A 22,893-nucleotide genomic window follows, 5' to 3' on the forward strand; every position below is an offset into this window, starting at 1 on the left:
CCCAGCCCCCCTCCCCCACCACCAGGCACTCCACTAGCTCGTATGAAATAAATATACTTTATAACTATACTAATCAACTAGTTACAGTAGTATAAACCTAAAAATATACTATACACACATACAAAAAATAAGGCCACTGAGTGAGCCAGGCGAGTGGAAAAGGCACAAGCGGACACACAGACAGAGGGCAGTCCAGTCAGTCACAAGTAATTAGTGCTACCACTTTTATTTAGTAAATATTAGAAATGTTTGACCTGGTTAATGGTATTGGCTACAACAACACAACCAGCAGGCAGCCTAAAAGCAAGCAACCCAATTAAATACTAATTATATATATTTTTTATTATTAATTGCTGGTGACACGGACGTGGCGGGGTCAGAGAACTGGTGTATATATTGACTTGGACACACTGGACGGGGTTATACCATGTAACAAATAACAATAATAAACTACATAACTAGTAATTTAATCATAAACTGTAGTATAATAAGCATATGTTATGTATTGCTGTATAATAAATCTGTAAATTTTCCTGTTGTCCTATCTCCTTCAGACTCCGTCTCTTCTCTAAGTGAAGTGCATATATGTATACTGTAGATAGCAGCCATACATACACATATACACACGCACACACAGTGTGTGAGATACTGCATGAGACTATAATACACTCCCCGACTTTCTGCAGCGTTTGCACTTTGTGTTCTTGATTTGCTGGCCTGGCTAGTTATGGTCTGTGCTGCTGTTGCTTTGATACTGGCAGTGGGAGAATACCAATGTGGCAACTCTAGTAATGGGATGGCAGTGGCTGCTGCTGTCCTCACTCAGTGACCTGGGCTGCACACTAGGTGCCGAGAATGAGAGACATGAAATGTGCAGAAGTTTAACCCTCCTTGAAACTAATTATCAATATTGTTGTTATTAATATTATTATTCAATCATTTATATAATAAACAGCACAGTGGCCGCTGAGGCAAGGAAGGCCATAAACCCAGGGAGTGGACTGGTTAGTGCACAGACAGGGGTCAGTTCAGTCTATCAGATATGGATACTTGACGGTTAAACTACAAGCTCTATTAAGTAAATGTATAAATGTTTGATCTATAGACCTACGCAGTACCCAGGGAGTGGACTGGACAGTGGACACAGAGACAAGGGTTAGTTCAGTCAGTCACACAGCAGCATGCACCTAATAACCAACCCCCAGCCAAACCCTGCCGGTCTGAGGAGCTTCCTACTTTGACTGAATTGATTTCTAGAAGCAAAATATTTCTCCCTTGTGTAAATCGTCAGGTGTGTGTTCAGGGGCCCCTGTGTACTGAATGATTTCCTACACACTGTACAATTAAAAAGTTTATTTCTTGTGTAAATCTGCTGGTGTAACAAGGGGGCCCACTTAGCATAGAAAGGTTTATCACCCTCTGTAAAGGCTATTTTTTTTTTTTTTTACCCTATGTGAATCCCGTGGTGTGTGCGGAGGTTGTTCATCCAAGAAAAGCTTGTCCTATACTCTGTACTCTCCATGTGAAATGTTTCTCCCCTGCATGAATCCATTGGTGTCTAAAGATGTGAACCTTAACACTGAATTATTTCCCACTTTGAATAAGGAAATGGTTTCTCCTGTGTAAATATTGTTGGGTGTGATAGGTGTTCTCCATTATTACTGAATTGTTTTCTACCCTATAAACAAGCACATGGTTTCACTCCAGTGTGAATCCTCTGGTGTGTCAGGAGGTCACACTTTGTAATTCATTATTTCCCACACTCTGAACGAGGGTTTGGCGATGATAAAAAAAATCTCCCCACAATAACGATATTAAGTAACTTATCATGACAATTACCCAAAAGATGCAAGAGAGACCAAGCTTTCCTCGACACATTTATGGGGATTAAAGGGGAAGGGGGAGGAGGGGGCTGAAAGTCATGTGTTTGAGTCATAGAAGAGAGGAAGGGAACGAAGCGGTTAAGAGGGAGAGTGTGAGTTTAAAGGCAGGAGAATTCCTTGAAGCTGCAGAATTTGAGTCATGGTGCATCAAGACCTACCCCCTCCTTACCTCCCAGATCGGCTCCCATTTCTCTCTCCCAGACCCGCCCCCACTCACTCTCTCTCTCTCTCCTACCCGCCCTCACTCTCCCCCTTTCTCTCCTGCACCCATCCCCATTCTCTACATTTCTTTCCCGCAGCAGCCCCCTCCTCTTTCTCCCAGACCCGCTTCCTCTCTCTCCGAGACCTGCCTCCCGCGCCCTCTCTCTGACAGACCTGATGCCTCATCTCTCTCTCTGCCAGACCCGCCCCCACTCAGTTCTCTGCAGTCAGTAGATATGAATATCATGGTAAAAAATAATGGTAAGTTTCGAGTTACCAGCCATTTTTATTACCACTGTATTATTACAGTATGCTATTGGTATATTACCCAATCCTACTCTGAATAAGACAATGGTTTATCCACTGTATGAATATTCTGGTGTTTGAGAAGGTATTCCTTACTACTAAATTGTTTCCCACACTCTGCACAGGTGAATTCTTTCACCCCTGTGTGAATCCTTTTGTGTCGGAGGAGGCATCTCGTCCATGAAAAGCTTTTCCCACACTCTGTACATGTGAAAGGTTTCTCCCCTGTGTGAATCTTCTCGTGATCAAGGAGATTTTTCTTAATACGGAATGGTTTCCCACACTCTGTACATGTGAAAGGTTTCTCCCCTGTGTGAACTCGCTCATGTATGAGGAGGTCGCTTTTCTGTGAAAAGCTTTTCCCACACTCCGTACATGTGAAAGGTTTCTCCCCTGTATGACTCCTCTGGTGTTGGAGGAGGATGCTCTTTTCACGGAATTGTTTCCCGCACTCTGTACATGTGAAAGGTTTTTCCCCTGTATGAACCCTGTAGTGTGTGAGGAGGTGGCTCTTCTGTGAAAAGCTTTTCCCACACTCTGTACACGTGGAAGGTTTCTCCCCTGTATGAATCCTGTGGTGTATTAAGAGATCGCTCTTCTGTGAAAAGCCTTTCCCACACTCTGTACATGTGAAAGGTTTCTCCCCTGTATGAATCCTCTGGTGTTTGAGAAGGATGCACTTTTCACTGAATTGTTTCCCACACTCTGTACATGTGAAAGGTTTCTCTCCTGTATGAATCCTGTAGTGTGAGAGAAGGCGGCTCTTCTGTGAAAAGCTTTTCCCACACTCCATACATGTGAAAGGTTTCTCCCCTGTATGAATATTCTGGTGTTGGAGGAGGTATTCCTTACTACTGAATTGTTTCCCACATGCTGCACATGTAAAACGTTTCTCCCCTGTATGAACATTCTGGTGTCTTAAGAGGTTCCCCTTAGTACTGAACTGTTTCTCACACTCTGTACAACTAAAAGATTTATCCGCTGTGTCAATCCTCTGGTGTGAAAGGAGTTTCCCCTTCAATAAAATACTTCTGCCACAGTTTGTACAGCTAAAGGGTTGCTCTCTAGTGTGGACACAAAGGTGTGTGAGTAGGTTCCTATCCAGTGAGAAACTTTTCCCACATTCACAACAGAAAGAAAGCTGAGCACTACAGTTTCTTCTTGAATCTCTCCCATATATTTTGCTTGACCCATACTTTAAGTCAGTCTCTGCTGTGTGCTGTCCAAGATCTGTAAATTCGCCATCATGTGGCATTGGTTCCTTGTACGTGTTCAACATGTGGCAGAAATCATTGGTTGTTGGCACTTCTGGCCAGTGGGGAGTCAGCCAGCTTTCGGAGATATCAGACTTCCTGTTTTGCTCCTCATTCAGGCAGTCCTCTAACAGAAGAAAAACAAAAGACATTGAACACAAATATTTTCAAATCTGTAAACAAAATGACTACCAAAATAATCTGCAGAATTTACTTTATCACTATTTAATTATCCCAATATTCTCTTCACTCTATATCCAGGTCTTTTGGTGGTGGTCCCCAAAGCCCTGAAATTTGTTTCTGGCAACGCTCAGTGCATTAATTTTGATACAAATTATATGTATTTATTACTGTATTACATAGTAGGTGAGGTTGAAAAGACATATGTCCATCAAGTTCAACCTATGCTAAATTTAGACTACAGATACTTTTCATATATTCATATTTACAGTATATTGATCCAGAAGAAGGCAAACAAAAAACCCCAGTGACATATCATGTAAGTAATGCTATCTCATAAAGGGGGGAAATAAATTCCTTCCTGACTCCAAATATTGGATATCAGATTACTCCCTGGATCAACATCCCCCTTCTGGTTGCTTTTTGATGGATAATTGCTCGCTGAATCCAAATAGCGCCCTTCCCGAGGTCTATCACCCTGGCAACAAAAGATCGAAGCAAGGGATTTCCAAAGAAGCAAAAGATGAACTTTTGATTTATAGTGGGGTCATTAATATCTCTGATATTGAGTTAAGAAGATTAATTATCACTGTTAAACAAGGGGTTAAAATATGCCCCATATACAAATTTTCACGTATTCAACACAGTGGTTGATCTTCACAAATTTGTTAGAAAATGTACCATTAAGAAGTTTCAGTAGTAAGATTGCACCTATTTCTAATACTATATCATTTACAGATTGTGAAGATGAAGAACCCCTGGATAATAATCTTAATCTTTTCTCTTTCAGAGATTATTGTGCGATTCAAGATATGGAGGAGTTCGGTGGGATTGGCTTTGAGGATAATGATCTAGACAGATTCCGAGGTAGAAAGGATTCTGGTCCAAAAAGAAAGTCCCACTCCTTTCCTTCATTCATTAACGGAACATCTCTTTCCACTTATGAAAGTTTAGTTGAGAGGGATCTCATTCTTTGACACAAGGGTTTCATGTTTGATCCACCTAAAAATATTCATCATGGGAATAATTTGACTATGGGAGAAATTAAGGCCCTTCGAGACCTTGAGGCCAATAAATCTTTCATTATCAAAATGCGGACGGGGGGGTCAGTTGTAGTGCAGCATAGGGATGACTATCACAGGGAGGCTCTCCGCCTCTGTCTAATACATATTCCTATTGAACAAACAAGGTTGCACTAAATTGTCATCTTTGTTTTATTGAAGAACACAATGCAGAGATCCCTGTAATTCACCTGACATTGAAGACATCTAAGACTACACCAGTGCAGAAACTGCCATCTATTTGCTGGGAAAGTGTGAGTCCCCATTTTTGGCTGATACCTAGAAGTCACATAATTTTGGAACTTATTGCACTATTGTAGTATTTCTATGTTTTTTTATAATGGTGAAACCTGCGCTCCCCAAAGCTACAACTACAATCCAATTAGGAAAGCAAATATTAGCAGACTCTGTGATATCAGTCAAGATCTTAAGGTGATTCCCTTTGAAAAATGGTAAAGGATAGAGGAATTCTGTCAGGGGAAATCTTCCGTTACCTTCAGATTAGGGCCTTTTGCTAAAATTCAGCCCACAAACTCTGTCTAATTATTTAAAAGACTCTGTCTGAGAGCAGATGCCTGACGAAGCTTGGAAAAGCAATATGTATAGAGGGTGAGCCTCTCAGACACTCGTAGCAACAGTAAAACGCGTTACCTAGCAGAAGTCCGTGACCGGATGGGACGTTGCCCTTACCAGAAGTGACGTGTCGGGACTCAGGTAGACGCCGGTGCAGCGAGATACTAGCGAGGCAAGTTGGAGAGGCACGAAGGAGACACCAGGGACCCGGAGCAGAATGACCGGCGCAGCTGGGGACCCAGTGCCGGTATCAGCAACCCACGACAGAGCGGTGGCGGTGAGATTATCGTGATGCCAAGTATTTTATACACAAATTGTGGGACACGCTTTTATATTATGTACACCATGTAAGTGCATTTCTTATCTGTTTTTAATCTATAAAAATACTCTCATTCGATCTGCGCAATGGTCCCTATTCTCTCTTTTTACTGAGGTACCAACTTCCTGATACTCTGTAGACTGCCACGTTTGTGATATGCCCTAATTATATTACTACATTGTGAGTAGGAATTACACAGGAGCCAAGATACGAATATCTAGTCACTTATTAGAAAAACATCTGCACTTAGTTGTGCTTTTTCTTGTCGTTTGTATTTCTCCCATGCTCCCCCTGGATTTTTGAAGCAATCTTGAGAGCAGATTCTCACCAGAGGCTTATTTCAGAGTTGTGTAGGCAATTTTCTCTACCAGTCGGAGAATCCCAGGAAAAGCTGGGATTCACGAGGAAGTGGGAGAATGATCTGGGGGAGGAACTGTAGGGTGACGACTGGGAGAATATCTTTGAGTCAGTAACTAAAAGCTTAGTTTGTTCGACAATCTGAGAAAACGCCTACGTTAAGTTATGACTCGTTGATATAACACCCCTGAAAATATCACTAAATATGTACCAGGCTATTCCCCTCTGTGCCCTAAGGGTTACGGTGAAGTAGCGTCTCTCCTACATATGTGGTGGTCCTGCCCCCGGGTGCAGGAGCTATGGAGGAAGGTGAGAACCTGGCTCCAGCAGATCTTGGGATCTGACTTCTCCCTAGACCCGTGGCTATTCCTGTTGAACAGGTCACTCCATGATCACATATTAACAAATTGATCCCAAAGGATCAAGAAAGACCCTCCAAAGATGCACTCTATGATAAGTGTACTAATATATGGTTTGATCAGCCAACTATTGTATTCTCCTAGGAGTAGGGCCTGTATAAAATCCAAAAATAGTAACATTTTATTACATCAAAAATAATGTGACATGGTGAAAAATATATAAAATAATAAAATCCCCGTAGTGGAGTAGTGGAAATTCTCTTTGATATAGGGGCAAATGTGGAATATTTTTAACCTTATAGGTTTTCAGCCCAATTTCTACTGCGACAACCAGATAAATAAATATGTTTACTATGAAGCATATAGTTGATTAACTGTTTGTGACACTAGGTATCCTTCTCTGATTGTAAGTCATGATATATCCTAACAGATCTCAATGTCACAAGTATCTATTTGCAAAAGTAAACATTGTTATACAGTTCTCAGTAGTCCCCAAAATAGAGACGCTGCTTGTTAAAAATAGGCTAATCTGTACCAAGTTCATTTTTACCCATTGTGGTAGAATCCAGGTACCATTAGCCCAGACACCAGGGATTCCATATGTCCTTAATTTAACCATTTATTCAGACACATATGTACAAGCATGATGGGTTAATGTATTGGACTAATATGTCCTATCTATGTTAGCAGTTTTGTGTGTCATAATAGAATATTTATGGTTTCTGGAGTTACAATCAATCAGAGAAGGATACCCAGTGTCACTAACAGTTAATCAACTATATGCTTCATAGTAAACATATTTATTTATCTGGTTGTCGCAGTAGAAATTGGCCTGAAAACCTATAAGGTTAAAAATATTCCACATTTGCCCCTATATCAAAGAGAATTTCCACTACTCCGCTACGGGGATTTTATTATTTTATATATTTTTCACTATGTCACATTATTTTTGATGTATTAAAATTGTATTTTTGGATTTTATACAGACCCTACTCCTAGGAGAATACAATAGTTGGCTGACCAAACCATATATCAGTACACTTATCATAGAGTGCATCTTTGGAGGGTCTTTCTTGATCCTTTGGGATCAATTTGTTAATATATGCTATCTACCTCTATTGCACCATGATTACCATTTACTAATAAAACTTAATAGGAGAGCAGAATAGAATGCAACCTTTGTTCACTCCATGATCACACAAGCGCCGGAAATAAATTAATAACCCCCATTGTTACAGCAGCTAGGTGTTCCATAGCGAGCTTGTGGAAACAAAACAAGTTACTGCCAATTCAGGTCATCAGGAATAAGCTACGGTTCATATGTATGATGGGAAAACTAAGTAGTTTCCTGAACGACACATGCCATAACTTCCCAAAAGTCTGGCAACCCTGGATCTCACATGCAGTTAGTCCATATGTGGATTTAGGCTCTTTATGTCTATAATCTATGGCTCCCAGTCATCTGAAACAGGTTGGGACATGCCATAGGCCCACCTGGCATTAATTCAAACTGTCAACTAAACTGAGGGTATACGGAGAACAAGGCTCCTTAGAAAGGGGTCCCGAGGCAAGAGCAGGGGTCTTCCTAGACTGAAACCGCAAACTAAGTTATATATGTGTAAAGTCCCGAATCCGTTGCTCCCCTGATATGCTATCGTTCCCCTCCGCCTCCTCTCCCTATTTTTTTTATTTGTGTGTGTCTACCCTGCCCCCCTCATCCCCTCCCAATACCCATTCACTGATGTTTTATTTCTGTATTTCTCTGTTTGAAAAAATGTCAATAAAAATTTTTTTGAGTTGAAAAAAAAAAAAGGGAGGACAAACATGCACAGATTCAGAGAAGTAATAAGGCCCCGCTCGTGAGAGCTTACAATGTAGAGGGATCGAGGGACAATGTTGAAACAAGAAGGTGGCTGCTCATTGTAGGACAAGGTGTGGCTCAGGTTAGAATAGGGCACAGTCTGACAGCTGAAGCCATTAAGATTTTTTGGGTGGGATGTTACATAGGGTGAAAATTGGACCAGCCACACAGCTAATCCCTATGGGTTTGGTGAGTTTTTAGGGCGTTTTTAAACATCTGAAAATTGGGGGAGAGTCTGATGGTATGTGGTGGGGAATTCCAGAGAGAGGGGGCAGCATGGGAGAAGTCTAGCAGGCGGGAGTTAGAGGAGGTACTAAGGTGGATGTCATAGGAAGAAAGTAGGGGGAGTTTAGGTATATATTGGTGGATGAGGGCTGAAATGTCAGGAGGGGGCAGTGTTTGAGGCCTTTGTAAGTCATTAAAAGGGTTATAAATTAATTCTAGAAAACAGTGTAGGAATATGCGTAGTGGAGTGTAAGAAGTGGGGTGGTGAGCGAGGTAGATGAGTCGAGCAGCAACATTTTGGATGTATTCGAGTTGGGATAGGTGGATAAGGGGAATGTCAACTAAAAAAAGATTGCAGTAATCGAGGCAGGACATGATGAATGAGTGGATTAGGATTTTAGTTTCATCATGAACGAGAAAAGGGCGTATCTTGACAATATTTCGAAGGTGGAGATGGCAGGATTGAATGAGGGACTGAATGAGGAATGAAGGAGAGATCAGAGTCAAAGATGACCCCTACACAGCAGGCTTGAGGTATTGAGGAGATTGTGGCATTATTGAAAGTGGGGGAGAGTGTCGGTGTAGTGCAGGCAACGGAAGGGGGAAAGATTATTAAATCTGTTTTGGACATTTTAAGCTTCAGGTAGCGGTGAGACATTCAGGAGGAGATTGCAAGACATTCAGGAGGAGATTGCAGAGAGACAGTTGGAGACACGGGACAGGAGAGAGTATAAATTGCACATTTATTGCCAATAGACCGACGTGACGTTTCGGCCTCACAGGGCCTTTCTCAAGAGTTAATGGCATAAACTTTAAAGTCCATAAAGTCCTGTTAAATAAACCCATCACCAGGTGTCCGTCGTTGATCTTTCGTATCGTCATCTATTCCCTCATGATTACCAGGTCACTCCCGTGTCACTGCTATTTAGGCTCAGCCTCTTCCACCAGGAAGTTGGCCAAGCATAACCCTTGTGACGTGTGCTAGTCACATTCACTGTTGCCTCACCTTGTCCTGCATTGCCTTGTTTCCATCTACTATCCAATCCTCGACCTTGGCTTGCCTTCAACTATCCTACATTCTCCTACCCTGACCTGGCTATCCACGACTACGAACCTGCACACCGGATGCAATCTCGCGTCTCTAGGTTGGTGCTTTCTAATCCCCACCTCGGCCTTGCGCTCCTGTCTGGTTTGTGGCAAGCATCCATTACAGACGTGGGCCAATGGAGTGCATAATGTTCAAGAGAAGGGAGTGATCAACAGTGTCGAAACTAGCAGAGATCCAGGCGAATTAGAAGGGAGCACTGACCCTAAGACTTTGCTGTGAGTAGGTCTGTGACAGGGTGGATTCCCCATCTGATAGTTATGCATGGGAGATGTATGTTTAAAGGTTGAGCACAGCACCGATCAGGTAAATCTCAGTCTGAGAACTAGCTGACTTGATTAACCTGCTCACCTGGCTCATTAAAGTGTCTTAAAAGTCTATAGCTCTCAGTGCTCTGGGGTCCTGTCTGCAACTCTGGGGGGAGAAGACTGCACCAAAGGTCTGTTTATATGGGAACTCTTGCTCCTGTGTATCATGGACTTGACTAGCCCTTGCTGGGGAAAAGGGAAAATCCCGCCTCAACGACTTATGTTTTTGTTAACCGTTTATATGCTGAAGATACGCTCTGTTTTGCTCCTCCTTCTTTGAGGCTAAATACAAAGCCTATATTCAGACAAACACACGTGTCGTTGCGTTGTCCCTGGAAACGGGTCGCTGGCCACTTGCTTGTGCTGTCTTAGTGGAGTGTAGAGGAGAGCGATACAAATTAATAATGGTAGAATTCAGTGAATGTTCTTTCCACACTTTTGGAATCCTGATTGTCGGGAATATACGACTTAATGTACAAAAAAGAAAAACTGATTCAGTCTGCACCTCGGCGGTTTAAAATACAATAAGAAAACCGCGTTGAAGAAGCGTACATTGACATTATAAAGAACATTTACGAGAATGCCACATTAGCTATTAGATTACATGAAGATACAAGCAAAATAAGGATCAGCGAGGGAGTGTGACAGGGAGACATCGGGCTACCCAAACATTCCGGAGCAGCACGAAGAATTGTTTAGGACATTCAATTGGGGGAAAAAAGGAATTAAAATCAAATATGAATATTTCAGTTACCTTGCATTTGCAGATTATATTGTTATTTTGGCAACAGCAACACTTCACCCTCTATGGCAGAGGAAAAAGAGTCAAGGAAGGCAGGTTTGAGATTTAGGAAGAAGAGGTGTTGAATATGAGGACGATAAAGAGGAGAGGTCTTCACAAATAGAATCCACCACCTTGAAAAGGTCGGCAAATTCCTGAGGTAAAATGGAGGATCAAAAAGCAGCTAACAGATGTTGGTCTGAGTAGATCGTTAAATACCAAGAGGCAGTGGGGGTTATATTTGCAAGTGTTTATTAGTGAAGAAAGGTAATTTTGTTTTGGGTGAGAGTGGCAGAGAATAAGTGGGGCCTGTACAGCATGAGTGGAAGATATGGCAGAATTGTAGTTCATTGGGGAGAACTATGCCAGGGGTCTATAGAAGAGAGAAGCGGAGGAGAGCAACGTGGAGTTGAGAGACGTTAGCTTAATGAAAGGCCAGTCTCTGCAAAACTGCAGGGTAAATGGAGAAGAAAAGGAGAATTGAGAGAGCGTAAAGGAGGTGAGGTGATGTTAGGAGGAGAAAAATAGAGAAATTAGAGAGAGAAGCTTCTGGATTATCCTCACATTTATGGTATAAGAGGACAGGCAGAATACACTGGTTAAACAGTGGAAGGTGCCCTTGAGAAATTGTTTTGCTTTTTCCAAATGCGCCTCATCGCATCCACAGATTGTCAGAGACCCCTAACTCTACACTCCCAACCTTTATACTTGTTTTAAGAGAGAACCATATTGCACTACTAACTCTGCTGCATGTCCCAGAACACCCAGCAGGCCTGGGGACTTCCTATGAGAGGCAATTAACCTTTCAGCTAAATAACCTTTGTCTATACAAAAGGATGTTAAAGTACTCACCTGTGACGGTAAATGTAACTATGTCACTCTTTATTGGGGTCAGATGTTCCTCAGTGTTCGGTTCTTCCTTCTCCGACTTAATCTCTAAACTCTCCGGTACAACCACTGAAAAAATGCCAACGCGGAAAGGGAAATCCATCATGTAAAGCTGGGAGTGGGGGCGCTTCCTGTCATATCAGCATACAGAAATACACTATGCTGATTCCTAAGGGCAGGGGAGAAGTGATTGATTCTACTTGATTATTAACCCCGAGTGCTTAGGGAGTTTTTACCCCTGAGAGCTGAAAACATGTTGGAGATTTTGGTGCTACCAATGTTCAAACAACGATAACAATAATATTCACAATATAACCTTAGACAGATCATGTTTTTTTTTTAAATTAAATGTAGCATGTAATTATATGCATGCGTTAATGTTATTTCCCCCAATTTTGTTGAAAGTTCAGTCCATTTTTTAAACAAATTGAATAAAGACAAGTGAGGGAAGAAGGGTACTTGCCACCGATAGGAAATGACTCCATTTCTCTCTTTATTGGGGTCAGATGTTCCTCTGTGTCTGTCTCTTCTTTCTCCGACTTCATCTCTAAACTCTCCGGTACAACCACTGGGAAACCTGGCAATAAGAAAAGGAAAACCCATCAGGTAAAGCTGGGATATCTTGTGATACCGTCTCCTCTGATATTGGTATAATATAACACCAGTCATAAAGAAATGTGTTACTAACCCTTCTGGGAGAAAATGACTGAAGGAGTTGAAAGCATATTATATATCACCTGCTGGTGGTTCTAAAAGAAAACCAGATTCATTAGTTTGGGTATCTGACACACAACTGCAAAATAACCAGATATTCCCTCCTTGCAGATTTCAACGCCACCAAAATATCTGCTAGGTCAGAGCAGAAAAAGGGGACTTTACTCAAAACCAATAAAAGATATGTAATAATTGATATTGAATTAAAAACAAACTTTAATAATAATAAAAAAATTATATACAGCTTAATTCGCTACAACGCGGTTCGGCTTATAACGCGGTCCGTGTGTGACTCCTGAGCATCTCCTACCTTTCTTTCCCCTGGCTGGCACCAGCATGCAAGCGGCAAGCGGCTTTTTTCCCTCCTCTCAATGCAATGCTATATTGCTAACGGACACGGACACACACCACTAAAGATGAACTCTCCCACTCCCTGCATTCCCTTGCAGACTCCAACACTAACCCCACTTTCACTTCTGACACCAGGAAAATAAGGTGAACAAAAAATAACTTGAGCCCCTTTGTATATCTCTGCTGCTTGCATTTCATACGATCAGTCCTGCCTGCAGGAGCCCGTTTCCATCTTGTTTGCTGATCTGTTGTGTACCCTGCCCTTACTTTCACTTGCACCCTGTCCCTCCCCCACAACACCCTGCAGGAACCCAGGAAACATTTTAGGAACCCCCTCCCCCCCTCGTAGTCTAAAATAAATTCCCCTAATAGCTCCCAAATCATTCCATCATAGAAGCATCAATATGAACATTTCAACACAAGCAAAAACTAAGAGAAGTACTTTATAAGTTACTATGTTTTTCTGTTTGCACCACAATATACTAGGAGAACAAAAAATACCTAGTTTGATCCTATAATTTAGGGAATGTTCTCCTGGACTGGTGCCATGATGGTAACTGGATCCTCCAGGGGGAGGGAGCTGCCTTATCAACCACTGCACGCATGCGTCCAGCGCGAGCACCAAGCACCCGAGACGCACACACACACACACACACACACACACACACACACACACACACACACACACACACTCCTGCTCGGGCTCCCCAGCTCCTCTAGTTTTTCACACATGGCTTCTCCATTTTGGCTTTATTTTTGTTAAATGAATCATCTGTTCCTTAGCAGGTATTAAAATTAGGTAAATACAACCTCAGATGAACAACACCACATGACTTATTACACAGTGTCATGGTTTATTTAACTTTATTTATACTTGCGATAGCTTCATCAATTACATAAAGACAATCCACGTATCTTACCACAAAAATATCTACTCACTTAACAAGCGTGGATCCATGCTGGCAGTGGGCAGTGCTGCTCTGGAGATGCTGGCAGTGGGCAGCGCTGCTCTGGAGATGCTGGCAGTGGGCAGTGCTGCTCTGGAGGTGCTGGCAGTGGCCAGTGCTGCTCTGGAGGTGCTGGCAGTGGCCAGTGCTGCTCTGGAGGTGCTGGCAGTGGTCCTCTGGAGGTGCAGGCAGTGGGCAGTGCTGCTCTGGAGGTGCTGGCAGTGGCCAGTGCTGCTCTGGAGGTGCTGGCAGTGGTCCTCTGGAGGTGCAGGCAGTGGGCAGTGCTGCTCTGGAGGTGCTGGCAGTGGGCAGTGCTGCTCTGGGAGGTGCTGGCAGTGGGCAGTGCTGCTCTGGGAGGTGCTGGCAGTGGGCAGTGCTGCTCTGGAGGTGCTGGCAGTGGGCAGCGCTGCTCTGGGAGGTGCTGGCAGTGGGCGGTGCTGCTCTGGAGGTGCTGGGAGTGGGCAGTGCTGCTCTGGGAGGTGCTGGCAGTGGGCAGCGCTGCTCTGGGAGGTGCTGGCAGTGGGCGGTGCTGCTCTGGAGGTGCTGGGAGTGGGCAGTGCTGCTCTGGGAGGTGCTGGCAGTGGGCAGCGCTGCTCTGGAGGTGCTGGGAGTGGGCAGTGCTGCTCTGGGAGGTGCTGGCAGTGGGCAGTGTTGCTCTGGAGGTGCTGGCAGTGGGCAGTGCTGCTCTGGAGGTGCTGGCAGTGGGCGGTGCTGCTCTGGAGGTGCTGGCAGTGGGCGGTGCTGCTCTGGAGGTTCCTTGATTTATCTTTGTTGGATGCCAGCTGTGCCTGTATAAAAGAGAAGAATAAACGTAATTAGTATGATCTGTTTTATTGGACAAATATACAGCATTTAGTATAAGCTATCCAACCTGCGTTATTCATAACATTACCATTTAGCATGAAAACCGCAGAATATACTGCTGCGGCACAGTTTATTCGAGCATTTGCCCGTTCTGTGCCGCAGCAGTAGCCTGGCGCGCGCCCGAGAGTGACGGGCGCGCGCCGAAGCAGCGGAAGAGCGCCCTCCGATCGGGGCGCTCTCCCTACCGCTGCCGGGTCCGCCGGGTCCCCCGGAACCCCCTGCCGCTGTCCCGCGATCGCGGGACACCAGGGCTCCCTCGGGGAGCCCCTGGACGCGCGTGCAGGGGGCGCACGCTCCCGAAGACGCGTGACCGCGCGTCTATGACGCGCGGCACGCCGAGGGGCGGCCACTAGCAAGCCGGGAAATCTCCCGGCTTGCGGATCTGGCCGCAGTGTAATAAACTGTGTCGCCAGTGTAGAGAGAGATCAGCAGCCATAAGAATAGCAGTGTCCTCCTAATGGAACATACAGTAGTAACACACTATACAGTTCTATATATATATCTGTATATATATATATATATATATATATATATATATATATATATATCTATATATAGTTAATGTAAAAAAGCAGATAAAGTACATCTGGGGCCCCAGTCTGGCCTCAAGAGAGAAGGCCCTGTTTACACACACACATTCCCAGCACGCTCAAACTGCTACACCCACCACATCATGAATATATATTTATGCCAAAAGGAGTGCTACTGAGCGTGGCAAATGTATACAACAAAAGACAGGGGTGCCCAATGCTACATCAAATTGACAAAACATATATGGTAATAAGTATAAAGTTTAAATACTTCAATAATAATAGTAATTACTTGGTTTTTTAGTTAAACCCAAAGCGTCATAAGCCTGCATAGCAAACGTCAAGGTATAACCAAATATGCAGGTCCTAACACTAAAACTGTGAACCCTCCCCTTTTATCTCTGTATGAGGGGAAGCAACTGCAGTGAGTCCTGTCCATTCAGCAATATATAATACTAGTTGATATACCCGGCGTTGCCCGGGATGTAAATCCGTAATAGGTAGTATTATTTATAAATCGTGGAACAATAGGTGAGTATTTGTTGGAAAGGTTGGATAATAATGTATTAAAAGAAAGATGGAAGAAAATGTAATACGATGTTGTATAAAAATGGTTTATTGTAAACACACCACAGTACAATGTATATTTTGGTGGGGAAGGGTGGAGAGGGGGAGGGGAAGGGGGAGGAGGGGGGAGGGGATGTGAAGTGGGGAGGGGAAGGGGGAGGTGGGGGGAGGGGGAGGTGGGAGGGAGGGGAAGGGGGGAGGGAGGGGGAGGTGGGGGGAAGGGGGGAGGTAGAAAGGGGGGAGGTGGGAAGGTGGGGAAGGGGGGAGGCGGAGGTGGGGAAGGGGGGAGGTGAGGAAGGGGGGAGGTGGAGGAGCGGAAGAGGGAGGTGGAGGAGGGGAAGAGGGAGGCGGAGGAGGGGAAGGGGGGAGGTGGGAGGAGGGGAAGGGGGGAGGTGGGAGGAGGGGAAGGGGGAGGTGGGAGGAGGGGAAGGGGGAGGTGGGAGGAGGAGGTGGGAGGAAGGGAAGAGGTGGAGGAAGGGAAGGGGGGAGGTGGGGAAGGGGGGGAGGTGGAAGGAGGGGAAGGGGAGGAGGTGGAGGTGGGAGGGGGGGAGGAGGAGGAGGGGGGAAGGGGGGGAGGGGAAGGAGGGGGGAGGGGAGGAGGGGGAAGGGGAGGAGGGGGAAGGGGAGGAGGGGGAAGGGAAGGGGGAGGTATGTGGGGTGAGGGGAAGAGGGGGTGGGGGGGAGGGGGAGAGGGGGGGGGAGGTGGGGGGAGGGGGAGGTGGGGGGAAGGGGGGAGGTGGAAAGGGGGGAAGGAGGGAAGGAGGGGGAGGTGGAGGGAGGGGGGGTGCGAGAGGTGAGGGGGGGAGGTAAGAGACAATTAATGTATCATGTGGCCGCTTGCTCCCCCTTCCCCCAGTGTCTGCCCCCCCCCCAAAACCTTCCGTCTGTTGTGGACGTCTGCAGACGCGTGCATGCGTCAGCCGCTCCCTCACCCGTCCGGCCGTTCCCACGTGGATCTGAGGCGGGAAGCAGCGTGTTGTGGCCGCTCCCCCGGCCGGCTGTCCGCTCCCCCGCTGTGTCCCGGGCGCTCGCTCCCGTGCGGACGCTGCCCCGCTGTATCCCGGGCGCTCACTCCCGTGCGGCCGCTCCCCCGCTTTGTCCCGGGCGCTCGCTCCCGTGCGGCCGCTCCCCCGCTGACTGTAGCGGCCGGGGTGTGAGCTTGGAGGCAATGCGGGAAGGGAGGGCAGAGACACAGGGGGGGGGGGGGGGCAGTGTGTGTGTGTGTGTGACCTTTGGCCCGTCTCTCCGCCTCAGGCCAATGAGAGGTGTGCGGGGGCGGGCAGGCCAAGGGAGCTATCCCATAGGCGTGAGGCGGAGTGACGGGCCAAAAGGTCCAATGTGATTCCCCTAGGGACAGGACAGACAGACAGACATACATACAACGGTTTGAGAAATATATAGATAGATATAAATATGTATATATATAGGTCTTGGCTTTGTGCCAACTTATAAACAGGACCCATTCAAGTGGGAAGTGGACCTCTTTAAGTTGAACAGACACCTGAAGCTTAAAGATTTTTTCTCAAAACCAGAAGCAACCCCAGCACCCGAACAAGTAAGATCCTGTTTCAGGCCTAAAAGTACGTTCGATCCACAAGTGTCTAATCCCAGTATTGCAACCTTTATGAACCTTCTAGGTAAAGCCACAAGAAGCAAGATAAAGACGCAGAAAACCAGCTTCTTTAATTTGACGAATGAGGAAAGACTGGCTGTCAAGTCCTTGAGAAACAACAAAAGTATCATCATCCGGGCCGCCGATAAAGGCGGTGGAATCGTCATTTTGGATTACCTCTACTACAAAGAGGAGGTGTTGCGCCAACTGGGAGACACTGAGACGTACAAACAGCTGGCCAAAGACCCCACTGTGGCTTACAAAGTGGAAATCGATACAATAATACGAATGGGCATATCTAATGGATGGATCTCGGAAGACACTGGCGGATTCCTTACCCAGCAGCATCCGAAAATGCCTGTCATGTATACGATCCCTAAGATTCATAAATCTACAACGCACCCGCCAGGTCGACCAATCATCTCGGCTCGGACGTCACTGTGCCATCCGATTTCGCAATACGTTGACTTCTACCTACAACCGTTGGTGGCTGGCATGGCTACATATGTCAAGGACACTACTAATTTCATGGAGCATATCAACAATCTAGAATTTGATCCATCTGGGTGCATATTGGCTACCCTCGATGTAGCAAGCCTTTATACGAACATCCCGCATAAAGAGGGCCTAGAGGCTATCAGGAGTAAGTTGATAACAAGTACTTCACGGACCGGCCCCCCGTCGGAATTCTTACTACTCTTGATAGAAGTTATTTTAAACAAAAACTTCTTCAGGTTTGAAAAATCATACTATCTACCACTCAGTGGGACAGCCATGGGCTCAAACATGGCTCCATCGTACGCCAACTTATACATGGACATGTATGAGCAAACCCACATTTTATGCGATGCGCCCAATGCACACTACATCAGAAAGTTTTTACGCTACATTGACGATATTTTTATTGTTTGGAGTGGGTCTATTGTGGAACTACAGAATTTTGTGAACCATCTGAACAATATTCCATCAAAAATACGTTTCACGTTGTGTTATAGTGAGCTTGAGATACCATTCTTGGACACGATGGTGTACAAAGCAGGTGATAAATTGGCCACAAGGTTATATCATAAAATTACTGATAAAAACACACTGCTTTATGCCACAAGCCACCACCCGGTCCCGTTGAAAAAGGGTCTTCCGTATTCACAATTATTAAGAGTGAAGCGAATCACTAGCGATCGTGACGAGATGGAACCAGCTCTCATCATGATGGCAAACAGGTTCCTTGAGCGAGGATACAGCCCTGTTGATGTCAAAGATGCCCTTGACCGTGTGATCCTAACAGACAATTTAGATCGTGCAAACATCAATTTTGGAGAGCAAACTAACAAAACAAGATTCAATGTTATTAGCACATTCAGCACTGCATCCCCATGCATACAACGTAGTATTAGAGATAATTGGCATGTTTTAACAAACGATGACAAGATAGGCAAACACTTTCGTGAACCCCCCTTGTTTTGTTTTCGCCGTGGTCCGTCCATTGGAGATATGATCACGCAAGCAGATCCAACTGACAAATATAGCAAGGACAAAACATGGCTTATTCAAAAACCTGGGTCTTACAGGTGTAAGGGGTGCACAAACTGCCAGTACATGCAGGTGGGGCCTTTCTATTGCCATCCACATAGTGGGACTAAAATCAAAATTCACCAACATCTGAATTGTGAATCAAAATTTGTCATATATTTGATCAAATGCCCATGTGGTTTACTCTATATTGGGAAAACAGTGCGGATGCTCAAAGAGCGTATAGCCATTCATCGATCTACAATTCGAAAAGCATTGTCTACAGACGCCAAGGATTTGGAGTTTAAATGTCTCCCTGTTGCCAAACATTTCAGGGACTTCAAACATTCTTTGGCAACATTTAGGTGCATGCCCATTATGCAGATTCAAGCGCCCGCGAGAGGGGGCGATAGAAACAGACTTTTACTGCAAAGTGAAGCGAGGCATATCTTTGAGCTAAAGACAGTGGCACCGTTTGGCCTAAACGAAGATTTTTCGTTGGGGTGTTTCTTATAATGGAATCTTGAATTGTACATTTTAAGTTTGATGAAAAACTGTTCTCTGTATATTTGTTTTGAGTTTTTTTCTTTTTCTCCTTTATGCGTTATAGCTTTATGTGCCTTGTTATGTTATCCTCACAAAGTCACTCCCGGGTTATGGTGTGTGCATCAAGCGTGTTTATTGTGTCCCACTTCGAGAATTTTGATACATCAAGATGCAGTTGATATTGTAAAATGTCCAATATGTTGATTCAGCATGTTAGCGATATGCTGTTTTAGGACAGAGATAGATAAAGGAGTGCGACGTCCGTCGTTGCTCCAGTTGGATGTACTCTTGTCTTTTTGTTGATGTCATGTTGGACCTGCACGTCATATGCTTAATGGTCCCTCTATCAAGGAATGGATTGGTTTGACCACACATGGTATCAGTTTTGTCGATTTTAGACTGTATTGGTCAATGTAATTATAGTATTTATTATAGTGGTACAGTTAAAACACAACACCATAATATGATGCACATATTTTTATAAATGTCAGTTTTGTATATTTTTTTATATTTTCTTTATTTTTGCTTGTGGGCCATGCAGTCATGTGTTGGAGCATGTCCTTTTGGATATAGTGTAATGTCATTAATACACCACACAATAGGGTCTTATAACTTATTTGCAGTTATGGTATGTTGCCCACTCTGTGGATGCACCAAATTACACCAGTCCTACTTTTTGTGCCAGTGTCTCGCTGACCATAGGAAGTTTAGGCAACAGTTGTGCGCAGCATGTACACTTATTGCTTGTAATAGGAACGCAGTCAGACACACAGTGAGACACAGGCATCATGCAGTATTATATCATGGGACACTGTGGGATTCGCGCATGCGCGAATCGCCAGTATAGGGACACAGTGATCTCTAGGTTACAGGCAAATACAGCTTGGGCGAGACACGGCGAACTCGCGCATGCGCGGAGTGTCTAGGTTTGATGCGAGTCGCATATGTACTATACCAGCCACCGTAGTTGGTTTCGGATAGGGTGTTTAGCATATCCAAGATGGCGATGCGTTCCAATACATCCCTGCGGGTCACAGCAGCGCGGTTTCGCGGGTAAGTTTGTTTTTACACGGGTGATTTCAATTTATTGTTTAATCAGCATGGGTACATAAGGGGGATCTGTAGCATTCACTTATTGCACGTCCCTGAGGAAGGTCACGCTTGGGTGATCGAAACGTTGGAGGTGGTGCCATGTTACTCTGAATACAGCTTTATTGGAACTACTGGACTGTGTGCTGTCTCGTTTTTTCCGGACTCCAATCTGGTAAAATCTATTATATATATATATACATATATATATATATATACATATTTATATCTATCTTTATTTGGTAATTGTTTCTAGGTATGCTTTTAGGTCTATTCTGTTTCTAATTTATAATTTGACAAGTTAATTTATTTAGTAATTGATCCTTTCAATATAGTTATTCATTTCATTTATTAGTTTATTTATGTTCAATGTTAGTATTTATTTTTATCAACATGATCTATTAGTATTTAACACCTATTGGATGAACTTCCCCGATGCTGAGCCTATCATCCGCTAGATACGGGTTGCAGAACCTCCCAAGTTAAAAAGGTGGGGAGGGGTGATCTCTGGGGGTAGGGTTCACAGTTTTAGGTTCTGGCTATTTGCTGAATGAACAGGACTCACTGCAGTTGCTTGCCCTCATACAGAGGTAACAGGAAGGGTTCACAGTTTTAGCGTTAGGACCTGCATTTTTGGTTTACCTTGACGTTTGGTATGCAGGCTTATGACGCTTTGGCTAAAAAACAAGTAATTACAATTCCCTACATTTCTTTTAGCCAAAGAAAAACGCTGTTTTGTCAGAAATAACAACCTTCCTCCAGGTAAGGGCCCCACCTGTATAAAGGCGGCTGTGGCCAGTCCCTTCCTCCAGGTAAGGGCCCCACCTGTATAAAGGCGGCTGTGGCCAGCAACCTTCCTCCAGGTAAGGGCCCCACCTGTATAAAGGTGGCTGTGGCCAGTCCCTTCCTCCAGGTAAGGGCCCCACCTGTATAAAGGCGGCTGTGGCCAGCAACCTTCCTCCAGGTAAGGGCCCCACCTGTATAAAGGCGGCTGTGGCCAGCAACCTTCCTCCAGGTAAGGGCCCCACCTGTATAAAGGCGGCTGTGGCCAGCAACCTTCCTACAGGTAAGGGCCCCACCTGTATAAAGGAGGCTGTGTCCAGCAACCTTCCCCCAGGTAAGGGCCCCACCTGTATAAAGGCGGCTGTGGCCAGCAACCTTCCCCCAGGTAAGGGCCCCACCTGTATAAAGGTGGCTGTGGCCAGCAACCTTCCTCCAGGTAAGGGCCCCACCTGTATAAAGGCGGCTGTGGCCAGCAACCTTCCTCCAGGTAAGGGCCCCACCTGTATAAAGTCGGCTGTGGCCAGCAACCTTCCTCCAGGTAAGGGCCCCACCTGTATAAAGGCGGCTGTGGCCAGCAACCTTCCTCCAGGTAAGGGCCCCACCTGTATAAAGTCGGCTGTGGCCAGCAACCTTCCTCCAGGTAAGGGCCCCACCTGTATAAAGGCGGCTGTGTCCAGCAACCTTCCTCCAGGTAAGGGCCCCACCTGTATAAAGGCGGCTGTGGCCAGTCCCTTCCTCCAGGTAAGGGCCCCACCTGTATAAAGGCGGCTGTGGCCAGCAACCTTCCTCCAGGTAAGGGCCCCACCTGTATAAAGGCGGCTGTGGCCAGCAACCTTCCCCCAGGTAAGGGCCCCACCTGTATAAAGGCGGCTGTGGCCAGCAACCTTCCTCCAGGTAAGGGCCCCACCTGTATAAAGTCGGCTGTGGCCAGCAACCTTCCTCCAGGTAAAGGCCCCACCTGTATAAAGGCGGCTGTGTCCAGCAACCTTCCTCCAGGTAAGGGCCCCACCTGTATAAAGGCGGCTGTGGCCAGTCCCTTCCTCCAGGTAAGGGCCCCACCTGTATAAAGGCGGCTGTGGCCAGCAACCTTCCTCCAGGTAAGGGCCCCACCTGTATAAAGGCGGCTGTGGCCAGCAACCTTCCCCCAGGTAAGGGCCCCACCTGTATAAAGGCGGCTGTGGCCAGCAACCTTCCCCCAGGTAAGGGCCCCACCTGTATAAAGGCGGCTGTGGCCAGCAACCTTCCTCCAGGTAAGGGCCCCACCTGTATAAAGGCGGCTGTGGCCAGCAACCTTCCTCCAGGTAAGGGCCCCACCTGTATAAAGGCGGCTGTGGCCAGCAACCTTCCTCCAGGTAAGGGCCCCACCTGTATAAAGGCGGCTGTGGCCAGTCCCTTCCCCCAGGTAAGGGCCCCACCTGTATAAAGGCGGCTGTGGCCAGCAACCTTCCCCCAGGTAAGGGCCCCACCTGTATAAAGGCGGCTGTGGCCAGCAACCTTCCTCCAGGTAAGGGCCTCACCTGTATAAAGGCGGCTGTGGCCAGCAACCTTCCCCCAGGTAAGTGCCCCACCTGTATAAATGCGGCTGAGGCCAGCAACCTTCCCCAGGTAAGTGCCCCACCTGTATAAAGGCGGCTGTGGCCAGCAACCTTCCCCCAGGTAAGGGCCCCACCTGTATAAAGGCGGCTGTGGCCAGCAACCTTCCTCCAGGTAAGGGCCCCACC

At 45.8% G+C, this 22,893-nt stretch overlaps 1 protein-coding gene across 3 annotated transcripts in view; it reads right to left on the reverse strand.

The window, feature by feature from the left end:
• Positions 1 to 200: 200 nt before the first annotated feature.
• LOC142488448 (uncharacterized) overlaps positions 201 to 22,893 on the reverse strand; it is a 60,278-nt gene continuing 37,585 nt past the window's right edge. For all 3 annotated transcript variants that reach the window (XM_075588974.1, XM_075588975.1, XM_075588972.1), the window contains exons 2-5: positions 13,665 to 14,460; positions 12,124 to 12,237; positions 11,625 to 11,729; positions 201 to 3,770 (exon numbers count right to left, since the gene is read on the reverse strand). In XM_075588974.1, the coding sequence (XP_075445089.1) occupies positions 2,419 to 3,770; positions 11,625 to 11,729; positions 12,124 to 12,237; positions 13,665 to 13,683 (1,590 nt within the window). In that variant the 5' untranslated portion in view covers positions 13,684 to 14,460 and the 3' untranslated portion in view covers positions 201 to 2,418. The remainder of the gene's footprint in view (positions 3,771 to 11,624; positions 11,730 to 12,123; positions 12,238 to 13,664; positions 14,461 to 22,893) is intronic.

This window comes from Ascaphus truei, chromosome 2 (genome assembly GCF_040206685.1).
Source record: "Ascaphus truei isolate aAscTru1 chromosome 2, aAscTru1.hap1, whole genome shotgun sequence".
Classification (NCBI taxonomy): domain Eukaryota; kingdom Metazoa; phylum Chordata; class Amphibia; order Anura; family Ascaphidae; genus Ascaphus; species Ascaphus truei.